Source organism: Egretta garzetta, unplaced genomic scaffold (genome assembly GCF_000687185.1).
Source record: "Egretta garzetta isolate BGI_Z169 unplaced genomic scaffold, ASM68718v1 scaffold56, whole genome shotgun sequence".
Lineage (NCBI taxonomy): Eukaryota > Metazoa > Chordata > Aves > Pelecaniformes > Ardeidae > Egretta > Egretta garzetta.
The window spans coordinates 7587094-7607988 of record NW_009260182.1 but is presented as its reverse complement, the minus strand read 5'-3'; the positions used below and the strand labels follow the sequence as shown (position 1 = coordinate 7607988).

Below are 20895 nucleotides of genomic sequence, written 5' to 3'. Positions count from 1 at the left end.
GACAGGCTCCTGCTCGGCAAGGGCCCCCCGCAGGGCTGTGCCCCGCAGGGCTGGGCCCCGCAGCACCGGCATCGCCCCCCGGAAAAGAGCACGGGAGGACAGCAGGGCACCGCACAGCAGCAAACACCCCGCTCCCCGGCGCTGCAGCCTGGAGCAGCCTTTGCCAAGGCTGCATCGGAGAGCAGCAGCTGGCTGCTGGGGACTCTGCCCCAAACACCATCCCTCCTGTCCCAAACACCATCCCTCTGCCCACGCCCGGGGCTCCTCCAGCAAGCGTAGCCCAAAGGGCACTGTCTCAGTGCAGGGGAATGCAGGAGGTACAGCACCAGGTAAGGGCCGAGCACAAAAGACCTTGCTCAGTCCCCTCTTCTTCCTCGTGGGAAGAGGGTTAACGTGGGCTCAGCCTCCCCTCCCAAAGGCAAGGCTCAGTTTGTGCTCCGGTGTTGGCTGATCCTGAGCTCCAGCCAAAGGGCTAGTGACACCTCAGCTGCCTCGCACATGCTGCAAGCCACTGCCCCCACACGCCATCCCGACCCGGTTAGCCTGACCTCTCCTTTCCCAGACACTTTCTACAAATGGCTCAACTAAGGATTAAGTTTAGCAGCCACCCACCAACCCTGCTGCCCAGAGAGATTTCCATTTTCCTTACATGGAAAACTTGAAAAGAGGAAGCACCACTTCCCCTGGCAGAGCAGCCGGGCTGCGGCAAGGCCATGGCAGCCCCGTTCCCCTGTCAGTAACTCAGCAATAACCCACCCTCCCACCCTGCGACCACTTGCAGCAGGCTGTTTGCAAGTCTCAAAACATCCGGCATAGCCAAAGGGTGCACGCAGCCCCCAGGCCCTGGCGCGGCTGGTGCTCCCACAGTCTGCACCTTCCCGCTGCCTTCTGCGGAGAACTGCCTGGGAGCAGCACCTGCCCTGGCCTGGGTGGGAGAGGAGCTCTGGCTGCCCACCACCTCGCGGGGCTGGGGGGAGGGGCATGCAACTGGAGGAGTAGTACTGCATACTGGGACGCGTAGTCTGGAAGATCTCATCTTCCTACGCCTTGAATCGGGCTCCAGGCAGCCTCCTCGCAGGCCCAGGGCCTCTCCTTGCTGTTCAGCACATCAGGTCCCTGACCTTTCGCTGCAGCAACTGCGCTCCAGAACTTTGCTCCCGAGCCGGTCGTGCTCCCAGAGCTGCCCCCCGAATTTCTGTCTGCCAGCAGACAGGGGCTGCTGGGCCAGGGGGGGGGGCGAGGGGTGCGAACCCCAGCACGGTGCCTTCCGCCCAGGTGGGGTGAAGGAGCAGGGCACAGAATACTTTAGGCTCTGTAACAGGCACAGATCTTTTCGGAGGAGTTCAACAGCTGGCATTTCTAGGAGTGAGGGCAACTTCTAAAAAAGCCAGCTCCCGGTTGGAAGATACTTCATGGAAGTCTTTCCTACAGACCAGGTCTTCTGAGTACGCTCAGATTCAATTTAAAAATTTACTCTGAAAGCAGCATTGCTTCAGTTTCACAAGTTTCAGGGCGAAATTTATGTTTTACAGCCAGGGCTCATCTTTCAATAGGGCTTTCAACCACTAGGAAGCTTCACACCAAGGAGGAAAACACCAGCTCCACAGTCCTACTGACATATGTTAAATCCCGATGCTTATTTCTATTCTGTTTCAGCAGTGGAAGTTTTGATGTAAATGGGAACAGAAGAGGTGCATAAATCCAAACTAGGGTGATGTCTGTCCAGCCTCTTCTGGAAAACAGTGAGTCAGATCCATAAAAATGAGAAAGAAGTCCAAGACCAGAAAAAGTATATGCTGGGACACACCTGAAGGCTAGTTGTGAACACCGCTCCTCACCAACAGCCACTGGTAGTATGACTGTCTTTTATGTAATTTAAGGTACAGAGTTAAAGAGACTTATCGATAAAAATACGTACCGCAGCACATGCTACCTGTCAGCTGATCCCCATCTCCTTCCAGTTCAAACCCTTTCCCAGCTGTTTTTTCTCTGTAACGCATTAAACCTTGTTATTGCAAAATCCAAACAACATTCAAAAATTTTCTTCTGGTTTTCCAGTCCATTCCTATTTACAGTCTAGTGAAAACTGTTTAAAGTGTAATTATGTCTGTCTTCCCAGCCGGCATTCTTTCCATTCCAGTCCCGCTTCCTGCAGTTTCCTTGGGTGGCTTTTGCTTTGCACCGCAATTGGCTGAATGAAGATGTAATGCACTCACTCAGTAGAAACTGGGTTTGCAAACAGTTTAAAGCATAGCATCCCCTACACAACTACCTGGCGGCTGCAGGAAATACTGGGCTTTGCCATTAGCTGACACCATTCCAAGGTGTCCAAAGGACCAGCCAGGTAGCAGAGGGCAGTAGCGCTGACATCAAGGCACTTGACAACTGAGCAATGATTTACAAAGAGTTAATCGACTAAAGATTTCAGCAAGCATTTTGGAGACAGCTCAGAAAAACAGAGCTGTAAATAGAAGTGAAGGCTCGGAAATACAAGACGGAGAGGTGGGCTGGACACAGAATGGCCATGGGCAGTGGAAGGATTCAAATACCTGAATGAAAACATCTAAGGGCTGGAGGGACACAATCTGGAAGCAGTGGAGGGCAAGGAAGAGAAGGCTGCATCAGTGAAAATATTCCAGGAACAGCAGAAATGGGGTAAGGGAACCAGTACTTATTAACAGGACTTGCCTAGTATGTACATTACTCTTCCATCACGCAATATTTAGACCTTTGGTCATGCAATCCAAACAAACTCCAAGTTTTCAAATCGAGCCTGTAGGAGTCTCTTGGAATCCTTGCGGTAGGGAAGGCACTGGTGCCTCACGTAGCTCTAAGGACGCTGTGGCACTGTGTGGATCTTGCCGCAAGGCAAAGTAGAAAATCCCAGGAGAGAAGTATGTATGGTTGTCCAAAGCCATGGCAAGCATTACTCCTGGACGAGCCAGGATCTCTCACGCCCTCTCCAAGTCCAAGTCCTGTCAGTACAAACAAGGATTTCTTCCTCATCAGATAGAAAATGCTCCCTTCTCCAAAGTCAGCCAGGCTGCCCCTAGGTCTGTGCTCTGGCTGCGTGCTGAGATGCCACAGGGCACCTGCTCCTCAGCCCTAGTCTCTGCCCTCAGTCCTGGTGGTGCATGAGCACACATCAACGTAACACCAGAAATTTTACAGCTGACACTTCCTGCCAGAAGCAAGCGCAATCTAGCCGTTACAGCTCTGCTTTGCCTATGATGGGAACCTTCTGCTTAGCCCCTTGATGGCCAGCCTCCACTGCAGCCCCATCACGAGCTGAGCATTTGTTAGGGCAAGTCCCTCCATGCTCCCCACAGACAGCGCTCTGTCCTGGTACGTGGAGCCAGGGGGCTGGCAGCTGGGCACAGCACCTCAACAACTAAACTCCACTCTTCCCAAAGCTCTGAGCCGCAGAACCATGACAGAAAAGGTGTGCAACACTGGAACGTTCATTTACAGGATGTATTTATTACACTGTAAAAAGTCCATTGGATTTGTAGCCATTTACTCTATATGTACACTGGTTGTACTCCCACGCCAACTGTAGGTTCCTCTCAGTACGGTATACACTGGGTTGGAGTCATGCCCATGCCCCTCCCAGTCACCAGTGGGATTTCCAAGATTGACATTATTGAGAATTTAGCCAACTAATCAAGAGAGGAGGAAGAACTGAGATGCAGCACTTGCCAGGCAGGCAGCTCTGCTTTGGGCATGAGGGGGTGGAAGAGCGGGCCATCCTCGCTGCAAGGCAGAAGCACAAGAATGACTACCAGGGCCTCAGCTGCAGGGGCATTCTGGCTGGAGAAGGAGGTGGGCTCCCAACAACTAGAAGATGCAGAAGGGTGCAATCCCTGCAGAGCTCCCAAGAGGAAGCACAGCAGACTTGCTGGGCTTCTGTCAGCAGGTGCCACAGATCCCCACATCTTCTCTAGCTGAAGAGGACGATCTCCTAAGGAATGGGGCTGGACACCAAGAGGCCAGTGTAGCGAGTGGTGGACAACACAGCACTGCTGTGCACCCCGGGGAAGCGGCTCCCCAGGCGCTGTTTGAGAGATGGCCACGGTGCTCTGCTCTCAGCTCATGGGGCTCTGCATTTCTTTCTCATCTGCTCAACTAGGCAGAGCCTTCTGAATTTGCTCTCTCCAACCAGAAAGCCTGATTACCTTTATGAGGAGGGAGGAAAGCAGCGCTGCCCCTACCAGACTCCCCTGCTGCCTACTGCCTATCTGGCACGGGGATTGCTGTGACCCATGATGCAGAAGGAAAGCACGTGGCTACGGCAGACAAGAAGCCCTATGTAGCAAGCTGGGAGCTGCACTGGAAGCAATCCACGTTTCTACACAAAATTCTCAACCTGGTGAACCCAGGCATGCCCAGAGCCCAAACAAAGCAGTGTGACCAGAAGCATGGGCAGGAAAGCTAGGGAATGGCTGGGGAATTGTCTAGGGACTGGACTGAATAATCTGAGAGGCAGTCCTGTACTGCAGCCCCCCTCTCTGGTGTGACATCAAAGAGTTTTCCCTCTTCACCAGCTGAACCGGTGGCAGCTTGGTCCCAGGCTGCTGGGTGCGGGTGTTGCCTGGCCCCTGAGATTATGAAGGCAGGGAGGAGACTGGTCAGTGGAACTGGGCACCTCTCCAGGACAACAGGGATTTCTAGGTGGTTGCCACAAGAAGGGAGCAGAATGTGATGCGCTCCAGGGGGACTGTGGCAGCGGCCCTTCTACTTAGGTTAGCATCATCATCTTTAAAACAAACATGCCCGCTACCAGAGAACATTTGGCCAGCATCCTCCACCCACAGAGCTTCCTCAGCAGACAGTTCTCAGACACCCTTGAACTAATTGACTTCAGAGGTTGTCATGGGGTCAGTGGGCCGTGGAGTAGCTAAGAGGGGAACAGGAGAGGTGGCTTCAATTAGGGCTGGGTTGAGAATGATTGGAAGAGTCATAGGTGGCACCCCAACCTGAAGGGGGGAGGCAAGAGGCTGCAGGATGAGTGGTGGCTGTGCTGTCGTAGGAGGTATGTCTGTAACAGGGCTTGTCTTTGTTGGAGCTGATGCTGGGAAAGAAGGAGAGGCAGAGGTGCTGATGGTGGGCGAGGAGGGTGCAGTGGCTCTCTCAGACTCTGGAAAAAGGAAGAGACAAAATACATCCTTACACAGGCCCTGACAAGATCACATTTCGGCTCAAAACTAAGCAGGGCTGAAGATCAACTCAGGGGCCTTTTCAGACTTGCCCCTTCCACGTACCTTCATACAAGGCCCTGAGCAGCAGGTGCCAATCACAGGCATTCTGCCCCAACCACTGCCCACCCCAATAACCTCAGCAAGATGGCCACAACCTGTCCATTTGGCCTGGTCACTGTAAATCATGCTAAGCCAAGGAAAAACAGATACATGCCACCATGCTGAGAAGATGATTCCAGATAGAAGAAAACAGGACTCACCGCTGGCACCCAGTTCACAGGGCTTCTCCAAAGGAGCCAGGTGGGTGGCTGGTCTCACATCCCCCACAGGAGAAGGGGGCAGGGCAGACACTATTGATTTCTGATGCTGCTGCTCCATTGGTAGGCTGGGGACAGGATCTAGGAAAACAAAACCAAGCAGTGAGCCCACACACCAGTTTGCTCGCTCCTTTTGCCCATCATCAGTTTGCTCACCTTGTGCCAAGCTCCCACAGCCTCCTGCAACTATAATTTCATCAGCATCCAGGCACTATGGCAGCTGGGTACTGGACAAGGTGCAAGCACTGGGTCCAAGACCTGGTTTCTTAAGGTTTCTCAGCCCCTCGTACCTTGGATGACTGTCTGTTTGAAGAGCTCATCCCGCAGTCTAGGTAAGAAACAGTCAATCCGCTCCCAGGTAATCTCCCAGAGATCTGAGTATCCTGTCCGTGAGTCAGCACTGTGGAATATCCCTGCTGTATCCATTACAAGCAGCATATTCTTCAGAGACTCTGGGATGGCCTCCAGCTGTAATCAGAGATACTCCTCAGGACACAGAGAATGGACACATAGCAATGAACAAAAGCATAAAACAGCTGATGGGCTGCCTTGGAAACAGGAGGCCAAGAGGAGAGACCATGGAACAAAATGGTTTTGGAAGGATTAAAAGGTTAAAAAACCCACAACAAACCAAAACACATTTAAAGTTTAGAAGGTTAAAACTGATGAATGGTTCAAAGCACTGCAGTATCACTTTCAGGACCTTACCAGTAAGTCACTGGAGCCAGCATGCATATATTTGTCCATAAAATCCAGGATTGTCAGCCACAGGGCAGCAAAGGTGGTCAGTGATAGCAGCGGGGAGAGATGCTGCAGGAACACCTAGAATAAAACCACAACTACTGTCAAGAAGTAGTACCAGGGCTGCTGCTCATAGCTTGATAAGCCAGTCTTGCAAATCTGGAATTCCCCCTCCTTGTGGCAGGCTAGGAGCATGCACGGGCCCAGTCTGCAGACACCAGAGGCCTCCACTCTTCTGAGCCGCATATGTAGACGAGTGGATCTTGTCTCCTTTGCATGAGGCCACTGCAGTCTGCATCACCATGTCTTCCAGCCCTTCCAGACCCTCTGCCTTAGGTCATTACTATCAGCTTGTGAAAGGCATAATTTCACCACTAGAACAGCCCGTCTTCAACTAATGCTGGGTGAAATACTTCTCTCTCTACCCTTCATAAAGTCACAAACTGCCTCCTGACAACTCTTCCAAAGGCCAGTATCATGGAGACAGTTCTGGAAAGAAGGCATGTCCCAACAGCAGAAGGTTGTGGAGAAGCCCAGCACTGAAGATAGTCAAACTAGCAAACTGACACCTATCCAAATCAGAGATGCTGAGAAGCTATGCAGCAGTTTGGTTTTCTTGAGGTACATGGTTTCCCCTGAGCTTTCAGGCAGCAGCTCACCTTGGAGAGTAGTGTTGAGGCTCTCATCCTAGTTTCTTCCATCCCACCAACATCAGCTGGGCTGATGTTCTCAAGTAGCTTTGTTAGCAGAGGGAACAGCACCTGTTGGATCAGACACATTGATATTTCAGAGCTGAAAAATGACTGATGAGATTTGCACAGACAGCCTCACAGGAAAGAGATGGCATTTGGGACTGGTGGCTTCTAGGCAGAGAGCATGGGAGAAGCAATGGGAAGTAGAAATGAGTGGATTCATTTCAGTACTCCAAGAGGCTCTGTCAGAAGCCTAAGCAGAGAACAACTTTTCACAGGATCAGAGTAGGGGAATGCTGTGTCTGTTGCAGTGAACAAGCTGCTCAAGAAGATGGTGCTGAAGTAGGACACTGTTCTGCCGCTCCCACACACAGCTTTGCTCTTCATGACAATTCTGTCCTGCCTACATGCCCAGCCCAGTCAGGAGGTTACCTTGTTGAAGCAGGACTCCCATTCCAGGGCATCCAGGGCCTGCAGGTCATGTACCAGGAGGGCCCGCTGCAAATAAGTGAGTGCCTGCATCCGTACCTGGCGTCGGGCATCACAGCACAGCCAGGCAATACCTGCAAGAGAGGGATTCAGGGAAAAGCCCACAGGGAAAGTGTCACATCCCTATTTCCCCAGTCTAGGGTGAAAAGCCTAATGAAGATCAAACACTCTCAGGGGCGTGAAGAAAAAAAAGAAAAAGGATTATACTTGTTCCAGGACACAGACTGGGAATCTACCATCAGATCCAGAAGCAAGCTGGCAGCTAACTCATGCTAAAGATACCTTTCTGGATCTGATCCAAGTTCTTTTTCAATTACAGCAGACCCTAAAAACAACCTCTGCCTGCTTTCTGCAGTTAGTTCTTGGCTCCTCAACTTTCCTGAGTGCTGTCATTATTTTGGAAGCGTCTCTGCTCATTGTCATCACAAGGGGATGGCTTTACCCTGTAGCAAAGGACACCAGCAGTTGGACCACAGTGTTCGGGAATCTGCTTCGATTTTCCTCCCTGCTGTCTCTAGATGGCGTTGCTCCTCTGCCCAGGAGCTGTAGATGGTGGCTGCTCTGGTGTGCAAGGTGTGCATGAGGTCCAGGAGCTGCAAGTCAAGCATCACATTAAACAACACATAGGACTTAAATTTTTGAAGCAACCCTGGTCTCTGCTCTTTCCCAAACCAATTCTAAAAGGCTCACAGTTACTCAAGTGTGCTTCCTGTATGTACATAACCCTGTACAGCTATGGAGATGGTGTCAGGCCCTGCTGTCTGTACTCTCCCCAAGTGGTCAAGTGCCAGGCATCTTCAGCAAGATTTGTGTCAGTTCAGTAGCTGTGTCAATCGCGTCTTTGAGGAACAGCATCCCAATCATGCCAGGAGAAAGAATGGAGCCTTTACTGGCACAGAACATTGACTGTCCCAGGCAGAGGGAGAAACCCAGGGATTCAGCTATGCTGTCCAGGGACAAAACTCTGCAACTTTTTTTTTTTTTAAATAAAAAACAAAGCATGAAACACAAGCAAAGCTTCCTCAGAACAGCTCTGTATGAGCAAATGACAGCATCTGAGTCACTTTACTACTGAACTGAGGCCCAACAGCCTGGCAATCAGCAGGCCTGTGCCTTCATACCTTTGAAGTACCAGCTGGAGAGAAAAATGACTCCGTCATCCCAGTCCTCTGTACTTGAAATCACAGTGACTCAGGCCACAGGGCTTTCCCTTCTCCACAAGCTCAGAAGCCCTGTCAGACTCCCCGCTAACCGTACATGAACCTCATGCCTCCAAATGCCCTTGATCCACATCCATCTTGTCTACTACTATAGTGACTCACAGCTCCAGACCCTGCCCTCCTTGAGAGAGGACTTCTCTTTCCACTGCTATTCTGCTTTTGCCTGTCCAAATTGCAGTCTTCCTCTTTCACTGCAGAACCACACACTGCCACCAGAGCCACCCTCTGCCATCCAGTGCACACTAACCCAGGGTGCAGCCCCCTCTCTCCCCATGAAGAATCCCAGTGACTCCCTAGCAAGGGTATGAGTATGGGAAAGGAGAGGAGGAAATCCTTGCTATACTTACGTCCTGACTAACCTGTAAAGACACAGTGTGGTAACTGGCAGGGATGCTCTCATCCTCATCCTCATCACTGTGTGTGTGAGCCTGGTGCTGGCTCAAGACCCGTGATCGCCGTGTGGAGCTTTCCTTTGGCTTTTTTTTTAACCGACTGGATTTACTGTCATACCTGTGGCTCTTCCCCCTCTTCTCCTGGGACTTGTAGCCTAGAAAGTGAAAGGTGGCAACATACCATATACACACTCCACCACAAAATTTTCTGCCTTTCAACACACATAGCAGCCACCTTTTGATATCCCCAGTGAAGGACCTGGTCCTGTGAAAAGACAGCTACCCACTTGAAGAGGTACCCAGCGCTCATCAGGAACAGCCTTCAGCAATAGCTGATACTGCTACCTCCACATCAGCTCCAGGCCTCCCCTCCATCCCAGAGAGAAGGATAAGGTCACTGCTGCCACCTGGAGCCAGGACACTTCTCACAGACGACCATTTTCTGGGGGTTGAGGACTCATTCCCTGACAGTACACTTCACACTTCTTGCTGACTGGCCACCCCAAGTCCAATCCTGATTGTCAAACCAAAGGCCATCTTACCCCCATTCAAGCTCGCCTCCACAAAGATGCGGATGGTTTTGACACATAGCTCGAAGTTCTCAGGTGTAACGTGGGCAGCATCTCGCACGATGAAGGACAGGGACTCTACACACTTCATGAGAGACTTTGTGTCATGTGGGCCCAAATCCAGCCCCACAGTCAGGCTGTACTGGTTGACAAGAGGAGACGGCCCCAGCCTGCTGAGCCCAGCAGTGGATCTGGAGGTGTCGATATCATCTTTCCCCACCTGCAGGGCACAGCAAGAGGGTAGCAGGAGAGGGTTGCATATCAAGCAGCACCTCGTGCACATGCTGAAAGGGCCTTTCTTCTGAAGCCAACAGGTAACGTTTCTGTAGGACCCATTTCCCCTTCTTCCCCATTTGCCTCCAAGTTTTCTCCTCTCCACCTGCATCTCCTCCCCATCCTCCCTTTACATTTTCAGCTCATCTTAGCTCCCTTCCCTACTGTCTTATTCTTTCTTCCCCTACCACTCCCTCTGCACACAACCATGCTAAGAATAGTCTTCTTCAGGCATCAGAAGCCCGTTGGCTACTCACCACTAGCCAGCCACTGTTCATGACATCCACATCTGTCACCGAGCGATGCATCTTGCCTGGCTTCCCATGGTCAGTGTACACCTCGGAATCAGAGGTGTAGCCACGGTCCAGGTTCATGTCACTTGGATGGTAGGAGGAGGAGACCTCGCTGTCTGACTGAGCACCTTCAAGACAAAAGACATGGGGTTTAGATCAAGGCCAAATCAAGAACTTGGAAGAGTAGCTGTGGATGAGGGAGAAGCAATCCAGATTAGTCAGACCAGCATCAGCGAGAAACCACCAGTGGGCCCTGGAAGAAACTGGGCCAGGCCTCTCCTCCTGCAGGAGGAAGAACAACTATGACAGGAGCATGCACAGGAGACAGCAGGAAACACAAATCTTTGACACTGTTTCTCCTCTATAGGTATGTTTGCCTTTCCCCTTCAGAGGGAAGGGGCTTTCCATTCTCTGCTATATCACTTGTCAGCCTGACCGTGTATTTAAAAAGGGTCCAATGCTTTGACCCTGGGGGAAGAATCAGACATACCACATACTAATAACTACTGGAGGTGCTAGGTTCAGCTGGACAACCTCAAAAGCACAAGACAGAATGACATGACTCACATAGGGCCTCTGGGGTCACTCAGCTCCACACCAACACTAGTAAGCAATTTCTCATGAACAGCAATCTACGTTAGCATGTTCCACACCTGCCAGGCCTACCCTCCCTGACCTTTAGGATAACCTCACATTTCACATGTCCCAAGCACGGAAATCTTAGTAAAGGCCACATTTAAGCTACTGATATAATGTTATTTAGAAGAAAAATTCATTCTTTCTATCATTCAACATTATCTAGAAACTCATCAGCAGAGACACTAACTTGCTCTGAACACAGCACACCAAACATTTTCAGAAGGAGGTAGAGAGAACTAATGTTTGATGGGCAAGGTGCCACAGTCAAGTAGTTTGCTCAATCAGCAAAGACAGAAGCAGGGTGAAAAAAAAAAAAAAAAAAAGGAAGAAGATGACCCAGCATTAACCTAGAAGGCAAAGGCCATAGGGGTTTTGCAAAATCAGGTTTCTCCCATTGTCCAGCACAAAGCATCAGGACCTAGCAAGGAAGTTCTAGAAAACCAAAGAGGAAAACGAAGGCTTCTGGAAAAGCCTTTTCTTGCTGTTTGCTTTAAAAGTCTGAAGTTGTCTGCCTCAAATACATTGCCAGCTGGCTAAAGCAAAACAGGAATAGTTTGCTGAAAAGACCCTCTTTCTAACACAGTCAAGAGAAGTGGGAAATAGTGGGTTGGTCTTGTGGGAATGGTTCAGGCACTCAACACAAATGGATTTGGAAATAGAATTTTAAAGAACAACTCCCTTTACAAGATCCTTAAAACAGGGACAGAAAGGAGTCAGTACCACAAAAGAAGCAAGTAAGACAGGAACAACAGCTGGGTTTACATTACACACCCAGCTGAGAGATAAAGGCTATATTACCCAAGGCACCAGACCACAACCAGCAGAAAATGCTCCTTGGGTAGAGCAAAGACCTTCTACAACTGATATCAGTTTTCCTCCCACTGCTCCCCCAGGGACTAGCACCTGGACGGCTGCTCACTGAGTAGGAAGAGATGGCAGAGTAGAGACAGGGACAGACCATGGGGTAGGAGTGAACAGCAGGTGCTGGTCTTTAATCTTGCTAATGTAGTTTAATATCAGCTTTGTTTTCTTGCAGTCCCCTTTGCTAATTGAAAAGCTTGAGGAAGCAGCTGCTTATCTGGCAGGCAGGCATCAGATTTCCTAGCAAAAGCTGGCCTGTCTTACCTGTGTCGTTATCTGCCCTTGCTGTAACCTGCAGGGCTGCAGGCGGCTTCACCCCAGACCCAATACACTCCAGGAGGGTGAATAGCGTGTACCAGTCATCCCCGGAGTGAATGTTGGCAGCATTGGTTTTCAGGAGTTCATGGAGGCCATAGGCAACCTCATGGCTAACTCTAGACAGCACATTTGGCTTCATCATGAGCAGGATACGTAATGAGAGGAGAACCTGGTCAGAGAAGGAGACAAGAATAAGAGACCCTAGTATTTACACTCCATTCTCCAGCAAGGTCCCCGTTCATTTATTTAGAGCTACTTACAACTGCTGTTTGTTCTTACCTGCAGCACAGGCAGGTTAAATATGGATCCATCCAACAGTAATTGGTTTCCTGTGTTGCCAGGTGTAGCCACAAAACCCCAGTAACTGACTTTCAAAAAAAACTCTTACCTGTGCACTGATTTCTTCCCGACGAAGGAGCCGAATTGCCAGTCTCAGCAGCCCCACCACTGCCCTCTCCACCAAGAAGCAGAACTCCATTGCATGGACACAGAGATGATAGAGGTGGTCTCGGACAGTTTGCCAGACACAGGTCACACGATCCCTAGCCACAACAAGGAGGAGTGAAAGGGTAGGATGAAAAAAGATGAGACAAGCGGGATCTGGCTACCTCTCCCAGACCTCCAGACAACCCGGTATTTCTTCATTTCAGTGAAAAACTCCAGGAGTTTGTAAGGGAGATGTAAGAACAGACACATAGAAACAACAAAGCCATCAAATTTCTTATTTACTTCATTACTTCATTACTTGCAAAGCAAGTGGGACACTTCTCCCTCCAGAGTTTAGTTTATGTTTTCCTCATCTCAGGATATCAAGCAATAATTCATGGGCGAATAGCCCCTCTGTTTGCACATGCTAGAGTGGAATTGCTAAGCCCTGAAATTACAGCCACATGCTGCTTCAGCTGGCAAATCAAGCACATAGGAAACTCATTCCCTGGACCCAGGCAGCAGCTGCAGTAAAGCAGGAACATTTACAGTGAATCTGTATGTATTTCAAGGTCATACCTATTCTCTAGCACAATTCTCAGAAGCATCTCCAAGCAGAAGGCAGCGTCCTCTTCATCATATGTCTCCTCATCAGGAGTAACAGAGATTAGAGCCTAGAAAAGCCATGAAATGTTTGTGAATCACAAGCCCCCCAAACTGGGGGACCAACAAGTGAGGACCAACAGAACGCTTTGAGCCTGGGCAAAACTGCACTCTGCTGTCTGGTGAGGTCATGCATAGTCTATCAAAAATGCATTGGATAGAGGTCAAGCTACATATATGGAAAATCGTATTTTTTTTTATTGTGCAAGATGCAATATGAACTTAAAAACGTTAAATGGACAGAGTCTCTCAGATGGAGAGGTATTCTGCAAGACAGCAGCTTCTTGCTAACAATATGTGAAGCATAGAAAAGGCAGACATACTTAGGAATGACTACAAATACTGGAGCCATTTGTCAAGCCATCAGCTTGCAGATGAAGGGAGAATTCCTGACATAATAGGGGTGAGAACTAAATGTTCCCCTGGAACTGAGATGGCACACAGAAACTGAGTCACCACTTCTCCACCTGGGCCAGCAACATAGTGGTCTTTGTTTGATCCAAACAACAAGTTTGAAGTATTTTTAGCTGTTTTAGGTATTGTTCTTTGGGGCTTACTCACTTATCTTTATTTTGAAACTCAATACCTATTCTTCTGAACCTCTGCAGCAAGCTTTCATAGATAAACCTTTCCTTTGTTTTAGCACAAGCCTCAATAATGTCACACACCCTATTGATGAAGCCAGTGAATTGCAATTACAGCAGGCTGAAGGGGAAGGTACTTGCACCTTAAGGAGCCACGGAATTAGGCAACACACACTGCCGGCCCACACAGCATCCCTGCAAGGGTTGAACTGCACTATCTGCTTTTGGAAATGGTGAGCAGCAGCCAGATTCATTCCACATCCTGGAGTGGTCTCAAACTCCATGCTAGCCTGAGAGGCTATTACCGGAACCAGGTAAGTAACTACCCTCCCCCAGGGAGATGAGCTTCTCTAGCCCAAAGGCTAGTGTAGCCCAGCCTTATTACGTCTCCCACAGCAGCCAGGTACCACACTACCTAGGGGCACAGAGTTCTGTATAGCTCTTCCTCTAAAGTGGCCTAATGGCCTAATTCTAGGCACACATCAGGCACACAGCACACCAGAAAAGATGAAAAAGCATAACCTTAGGCTCCCACACAGAGCTACACATACTTTCAAACACTTACTGTGACCACCTCAAGGTTTTTAGAATGCATTCCACAATTTAATGTATTCCTCTACTACTAAAGCAATTGGGGCTGCCAGCATAGAAGTTACATGTAACAGCTGAACTAATGACTGATTTCATATCTCAGATAGGTCCAAGACCTCCTCTGGTGCCAGAGGAGCTAGGTGAGTACACAGCACATATCCATGATCATGCACAGCATACTTGTTCCATCACCAGTCCAATCCCTTGCACAATATCTCTCACCTTCATGAGCTCCTGGAGGGATTCAAGTTGGAGGAATTTGCTTTCTGTGATCAACTTCTCAGGATCACATTGCTGCGAGAGACAGAAAAGAGGACTGTGCATCTGGGGGATGGGGAAGGCATACAAACAGATCCTCAGAAAACACAGCTTGTTCCCAGGAAAGATACAGACAGTGGCTTTAACACAACTACCTGGAGGAAAATTCCTGCTAGCCAGTTCAATCCTTTAATATCAATTACCTTTAACAGACCTGATCTGTGCTAGACAGATTTTAACAGGTAACTCCTCCATCCACACAATGCTCAAACCCCAGGTTCAGATTTTGTTGGCACCATACGCCTTAACACTGTCTTGGAAAATAGATTAGTCCTTTGAGAATTTATTAATTTGTCTTCAATTATAGGACTGTGATGCCAAGGGCAGATCCCAGCCTCTTGTGGGGAATCATTCATGTTTTCACGTGTTAATACATTTGTGCATAACAGCACATAAGACCCTTTAGCTGTCAATGCAGATATGCTCCTCTGTAGCTTCTTACAATTCCCAAGTCCTCTGGAACCTGCAATACTGCCTAGAAGCATGCATATTTATGCTTCTGTTGCCTATTATCCACACAGTACTGTCGCCATGAACAGAAGCAGGTTATTTTACAGCCTGTATGTTACCTTTATGCATTCCAGAGCTGTTCGCTTTGCCTCCTGTGTCTCTGTAGATGGCCCCCTCATACCAGATTGTTCTGTCCCACTGAGGGTAAGCCAACTAACAAAACTCAGCACTGTAGATTCACCACTGCAAATCAGAAGACACCAGCATCAGTGAGAAAACAAGACATCATATTATTCTCCAGCTTTGGTGCAAAAAGGACTGTCTGGGCTATTGACACCACTCACCGGTTAGATGGCGTCTCCTCGCGTTGCAGATAGATTTTGCCATTAGGATCCACAAAGTCTTCGACCTAGAAGACAGACCAGAACACGTATATCATCAATTGTCTACTTCTTTGTAGCCTTCCCCCAACCCTGTAATGTTTCACTTAATGATGAAACACTACACCCGACCACCCCTGTGTAGGCAGTCAACCCCAGCTCTTCACCCCCTCACCCCTTATTGTAAAGTGTCACCCCCACCTGGCAATACCAATGCTGTGCTCTAATATTTCATGCCTATAAGCATGTCCCTCTTTTGCACAGTATTCAAAATCTGTTCAAGTAAACTGAATGCTGGAATTTCTCAAATCCAACAAAAAGTAAAATGAGGAAAAAATAAAACGTATGAAAGAAGCTGGAGCCTGCACCTAATTCAAACACTACACCCTTTGCAGGCTTTCTAGCTCTGTACTTGTTTTACCAAAGCCAGGCCTTTCCAAGAGAGCTCTCCTCCTCTTTGAACTGGTTCTGTGAAAAGCCAGCTTCCCACTCCCCTACTCTTCAGTTACCCACGGGCCGGCTATTGTTACCTCCACCATGGCCTTGGGCAGCAGCTCTGCTCGGAAAAGCTGTAGCATGGCCTCCATGATGTTTTTCCAGCCCTCCCGCAGAATGTCACCATGGCGATGGGCCAAGTTAAACACAGTCTTTGCCGCAATATGGGCCTTGGGATTACTTCCAAAAACAGTGGGCAGGTTCTCAATAGACTGCAGGAAAGAAGAGGGGGTGGCAGTCAGTCAGCAAGAAATGTTTTCTTTTCAACACAAATTAGGGCAGACTGTTCAGAACTGGTTCCGGGAAAGACAACAATTCTGTGTACGATGCTTGGATAACTCCTCAGCTCATATTCACTTTGCACAAAAACAAGAACAAGATGGCTTACCTGATACAAGCTGAGTCACTGAACCACCTAGACATAAGCTCTCCAAGAATGACACAACAATACAACACATTTTGAAAGTGCTTGCTGAAAACTCACTAACACTAATTTATTCTGGTATGGGAACTCATTCCAGGATCAAAGCCTTCTACAAAAAGTACCACATCTCCTCTGGAAGCATCAATTACCCTGCTCTACTGTTAGAGAAGGAAACTATGGCCAAAAGCATTACTGACTTGCAAAACTACTCCTACCACTACTTAACAGCAAGATTCAAAGTAAGAGTGATGAACCCTGACACACAGCCTCTGCCAATAACTGCTGGATCACAATTCCTCAGAACCTGTTCAATGCACTCACAGCTTTTCAAAATACAAAAAGCATGCTAAGTCATTTAAACCAACCAAGTATATGTTGCCAAAACAAGAAAAAAACCAGTAACCGTGTGAGCTAGTGTCAGACACTAACACGTGCCATGTTTCTGCTGTTACTTAAGGTCATTGCAAAATGTTTCTCTTCACAAGAGATGGGCTTTGCCATTCTCTTGCTTATGCAGACAAAAAACATACTTACTCCCTCATCAAGAAAGGAGAAAGAAGACAGAAGATAGGATGGATTGAAAAAGTGGCTCTTCCCATCTCAGACCTGAAATTCCAAAAAATGAGCTCTTGCTTCAGCCAGACTGCTGGCAAAACTATTATCAAAATGGGTCTTTGATTTAGAGGTGAACTCCATTCTAAGTGCCAATCTGGAAGTCTGGCAGAGATGTGACAACCGATTTGTTTTTTTCATTGTTGCTATGGGGAAACCACATGAATACACACATCGCTGAAGTCTCAGAGGGCAAACAGCAATATGCCTGGTGGCAGCAAAACGCACTGTGGCAAGAAGCCATAACCACCAAATTAAAACATACAGGGGTTTTGCTACTACTTATGCACTGAGTCAGTATGAGTCTTAACTGTGGATAAAGAAGTGGGGCTCTCGCTCTTCTTAAATCTTTTAATCCCCCTCCATGTTCCTTTCCATTCCTTTTCTTTCAATCAAAGTGGCCATGCATAGCGATTGCAGTGCTTGGAAAGGATGCCTGATCACGAGGATGATCTGACCTGGGAAGTGACTAGTAGCTAAGTGACACTTTGATGTTCTTCCCTTGCTTTCTAACAGTTGCTCTTTGTTTTGCCTCCTCACCCCCTGAAGACAGCCCCTCCTTCTCCCCTTCCACCAGACTGTCTCTCAAATATTTGTTCAGTTGTCATATTCCACTACTGTCTCCAAGCCTTACAGGAATTTAGGACAGCAGAAAGTAATTGGTGTACTTGGAATCTGGCCAAAGATAAGAACTCAGAGCCTTCTTCAAATTCAGAAGTCCCTGATTCTAAGTCATCACCAAAAGACATGCTTGCTTAATTTACACAGACCTCGGACTGCTCCAGATTCCAGTCTCACAACTAGATGGGATGCAGCTGGCAATAGCTGGTGCCTCTGAGGGGTTAGTTTAGTTGCCTCTACTGTGTAAATCTGTGTCAAACAGTTGTTTCATGGCAGACATTCCTCTGTTTCTGTTATCTAGTGGTTTTCTTGAGGTCTGGTATGCCTGGAGAGGATCAAGTATTTCATCTTTACTGTTGTAAGCTGTGGAGGAAGAGGGAATCGAAAGCAACCCCACCGCTGGGGAATTTCTTTGTCTTTTAGCAGTCAACCTGGTACAAAAGGCTTACACCAACCACTGTACCTTGACTTTACTCTCACAGTACAATCCATGGAAATGGTCCTTAGGGCTTGCCAAAAGCGGGGCTAACAGCCAGTCTTATTACCAGACGCCACACACCAACTGACAATTCAAAGCATTTCTTTTTCTAACCCCTTTATGCTGGGTGGATGCACAGCCCCTACACTTCAGAAGAACAGCTCATGAAACAGTCCCTCTTGGCACTGCATAAGCCCTATAGCTAAATATTCAATAGCTGAAATGCATGACCTTGCTTGGGATCATGAACGATCACTGTCTTGATCACAGGGAGATCTAAGACTCCTCAGATCAAGTAGGTGGAATAAACACTTCTGTATCATGGCATTCTGCTCTGCACAAACTGCCACTTGGGAATGAGTAGAAGGAAATCTGCATATTTGAACCTGTCCTATGGAAGTCCTCCTTCATTACACACTTTCTGTTGTCTCCTCCAGAAAACTCTGGGCAGAGGCAGATACATATCTACAGATAGTGTGATAACTAAAATAAGCAAATATTACTGCTTAACAGAGGAAGAGAGCTCCAATATACTAAAAGCCATGCTTCTTCCCCCTCCTTGCAAACTTACCTCACTGCTGAGGGCTGTAAACTTGCAGAGGGAAATTATGAGATTATCAAACACATCACTAAGGCCATAGTGAGCAGAAATCATTGCACATTTCCTGGGGAAAGAAGAAAACACAAAATAACGTAATAAATCAGCACAGACAAGTCTGTCTACAGGACAGCAAATCAGAGAGCCTCTCTGTTGCTGTTTTAGATCTTCCTCTCCACCCATGCATAATGAATGCTGATGTACAGAGGTCTATTATTATCTCTCAAATAATCTCATTCCTCATCCATAGATCCTGGTATTTGCCTGTGCTGATGCAAGGATCGCTTTCAAGAAGTGAGTCTAAACAGGCAGACCACTTGCACCTGAGGCAATATACCTCATGTTCTGTCTTGACATAAGAGAGAGTCGCTGAGATTGGCGGTAGTGTTGAAGTCTAGTTTCCAAGAGATCATGGCTACAGCAGTATATTAACAGAGTTTGAAAACTACGCTTAAAGCATCATTTGGTCTGGATCTAAGCATGACCAAAGATCATTCCAATACAGTTTCTCACAGATAGCAAGTTTTTTTGAATACTGGTCATCTGGAAAAGAAAAAAAGAAAAAAGAAAACCCCTATCCCATTCAGCCACAGCTATGGCCACACATACAGGGATTTTGCCAGCATCACTGTGCAAGTTAAATGTGACTTTTTCCTCTCACTTCTAAGCAGCACAGCTATGTCAGCAGGTCAGAATTTAAAAATACATACCCCAGGCACTTTGATTTATTACAACACAGCAGTCAAGCCAAACAGTGAGTGGCAACCAAGAGAGGCCAAGACGGGATGAATACAAATAATAGATCAAAACTAGAGGACCGTAGGTCACAATAAAATGCTCTTCAATTGCTAGGAAAAGTAGCAGTTGATATTCACTATGATGTCTCTAGCAGGAAAACAGGAGACAATGGCCACACATTAAATCTTTTGGGTCTTCATGAATGCAAGAGTTACCTGAAACCAGAGATAGCCTTCTGGATGATTGTTTCTTCTAAGCTCTTGTCAAAAACATAAGAAAGTGCTGCAATGGTTGGCCCCCATGTCATGGTGAAGAGATCATGGTCATAGCTTCCAGGAGGCACATGGAGAAATATTCCCTCATCAGTGGCACCACGATGTAGCAGGACATTCCAGATATAGTTTTCCTTAACCAGGCCCGTCTGTTCTTCTGGCATCACTATCTCATCATTTCTAAAAGGGAGGAAGGCAGAAAGGTTGAATTTTTCATTCTGAGCCAAACCTAACATTTACACAGTGCCTTTCATTACATGGTCCCAAAGCTAAGTGATATCTACTCTGGAGTGATTTTGCCAGCTCCTGAAACATTCTATTTTCCTAGGTCTGCCTGCTTCCCCTACCCCTCTTTGATATCCTGGATATAAAGGCTGGTGGCTCTCAGCAGCACCCAGCAGTAACCACTTAAGGATAGTATTGAAGAAGCAGCTACCTAACACTACAAGTGCAAAATGTAAAACATACTGCAGTTAAATGATGGGAAATTTTGGACAGCACACTGGCATAGCTTCACCCCCCCATCCTAGCTCTCACCCCATTAGAGTGCTCCGCATATCTCATTACACAGAGATTAAAAAAAAAAAAAAAGATTGTTATACCACTGCAGCCAACAGTAGGCATGAGTACCTTTGCATAAGAATAATGCAAATATTCATATTATGCCAAAATCAAGTATCAGAAAGCCAAGTAGTACAAAATTAAGGATAAAACAAGAACCCAAATGTATGATGTGTGATTCATAACCAGGGTACCACAGCTCCTTACTCTAACTGGATTAAAGTAATACAATAATAAAAGAATTATGATTAATGCCAAGTAGTACTTGCAATCCCACGTTAAAATATATCAAGCCTAAACACATACTCCCTCGACTTCGATAACATTGCACAAAAGATAACCCTCTGCAAATGACCAACTAATTAAACAAGATCCTGAAATCTACTAAGAACAGTAGCTTGCAGCCAGTCTGAGAAGTAGAGGTCTTTCTGCAACAATCAAAAAATAATGTGCTTCAGTTGCCAAAGAAGCAATTTTCATGTGCTAACAACTATAAAAAACTCTCTTGATTTATGCATAAGAAATAAGCTCTTTTCAGTTTCAAGTGCCTGCATATTTTGACAAGAGCAATCATTACTAAGATATAGGGAAATATGTTTGCAATCAATAGCGTGTTTTTATTAAGAAACCATATTCGATTATTAACAGAAGCAAGTGATGGGTTTACTTGGAAAGCCTCAGG

The 20895-nt window shown here is 47.4% G+C and overlaps 1 protein-coding gene across 8 annotated transcripts in view; it reads right to left on the bottom strand.

Moving 5' to 3' along the window:
* Positions 1–3460: 3460 nt before the first annotated feature.
* Positions 3461–20895, bottom strand: part of GBF1 (golgi brefeldin A resistant guanine nucleotide exchange factor 1) — a 107825-nt gene continuing 90390 nt past the window's right edge. For 7 of the 8 annotated variants that reach the window (XM_035897258.1, XM_035897255.1, XM_035897254.1 and 4 more), the window contains 19 exons: positions 19596–19832; positions 18616–18709; positions 15945–16121; positions 15379–15443; positions 15154–15277; positions 14489–14560; positions 13008–13102; positions 12391–12544; positions 11949–12171; positions 10149–10312; positions 9592–9838; positions 9005–9204; positions 7880–8030; positions 7381–7511; positions 6916–7017; positions 6224–6337; positions 5806–5983; positions 5459–5596; positions 3461–5137 (listed from right to left, as the gene is read on the bottom strand). In XM_035897258.1, coding sequence (XP_035753151.1) covers positions 4851–5137; positions 5459–5596; positions 5806–5983; positions 6224–6337; positions 6916–7017; positions 7381–7511; positions 7880–8030; positions 9005–9204; positions 9592–9838; positions 10149–10312; positions 11949–12171; positions 12391–12544; positions 13008–13102; positions 14489–14560; positions 15154–15277; positions 15379–15443; positions 15945–16121; positions 18616–18709; positions 19596–19832 — 2953 coding nt within the window. In that variant the 3' untranslated portion in view covers positions 3461–4850. The remainder of the gene's footprint in view (positions 5138–5458; positions 5597–5805; positions 5984–6223; positions 6338–6915; positions 7018–7380; positions 7512–7879; positions 8031–9004; positions 9205–9591; positions 9839–10148; positions 10313–11948; positions 12172–12390; positions 12545–13007; positions 13103–14488; positions 14561–15153; positions 15278–15378; positions 15444–15944; positions 16122–18615; positions 18710–19595; positions 19833–20895) is intronic. The other variant, XM_035897256.1, reaches the window with a different exon arrangement.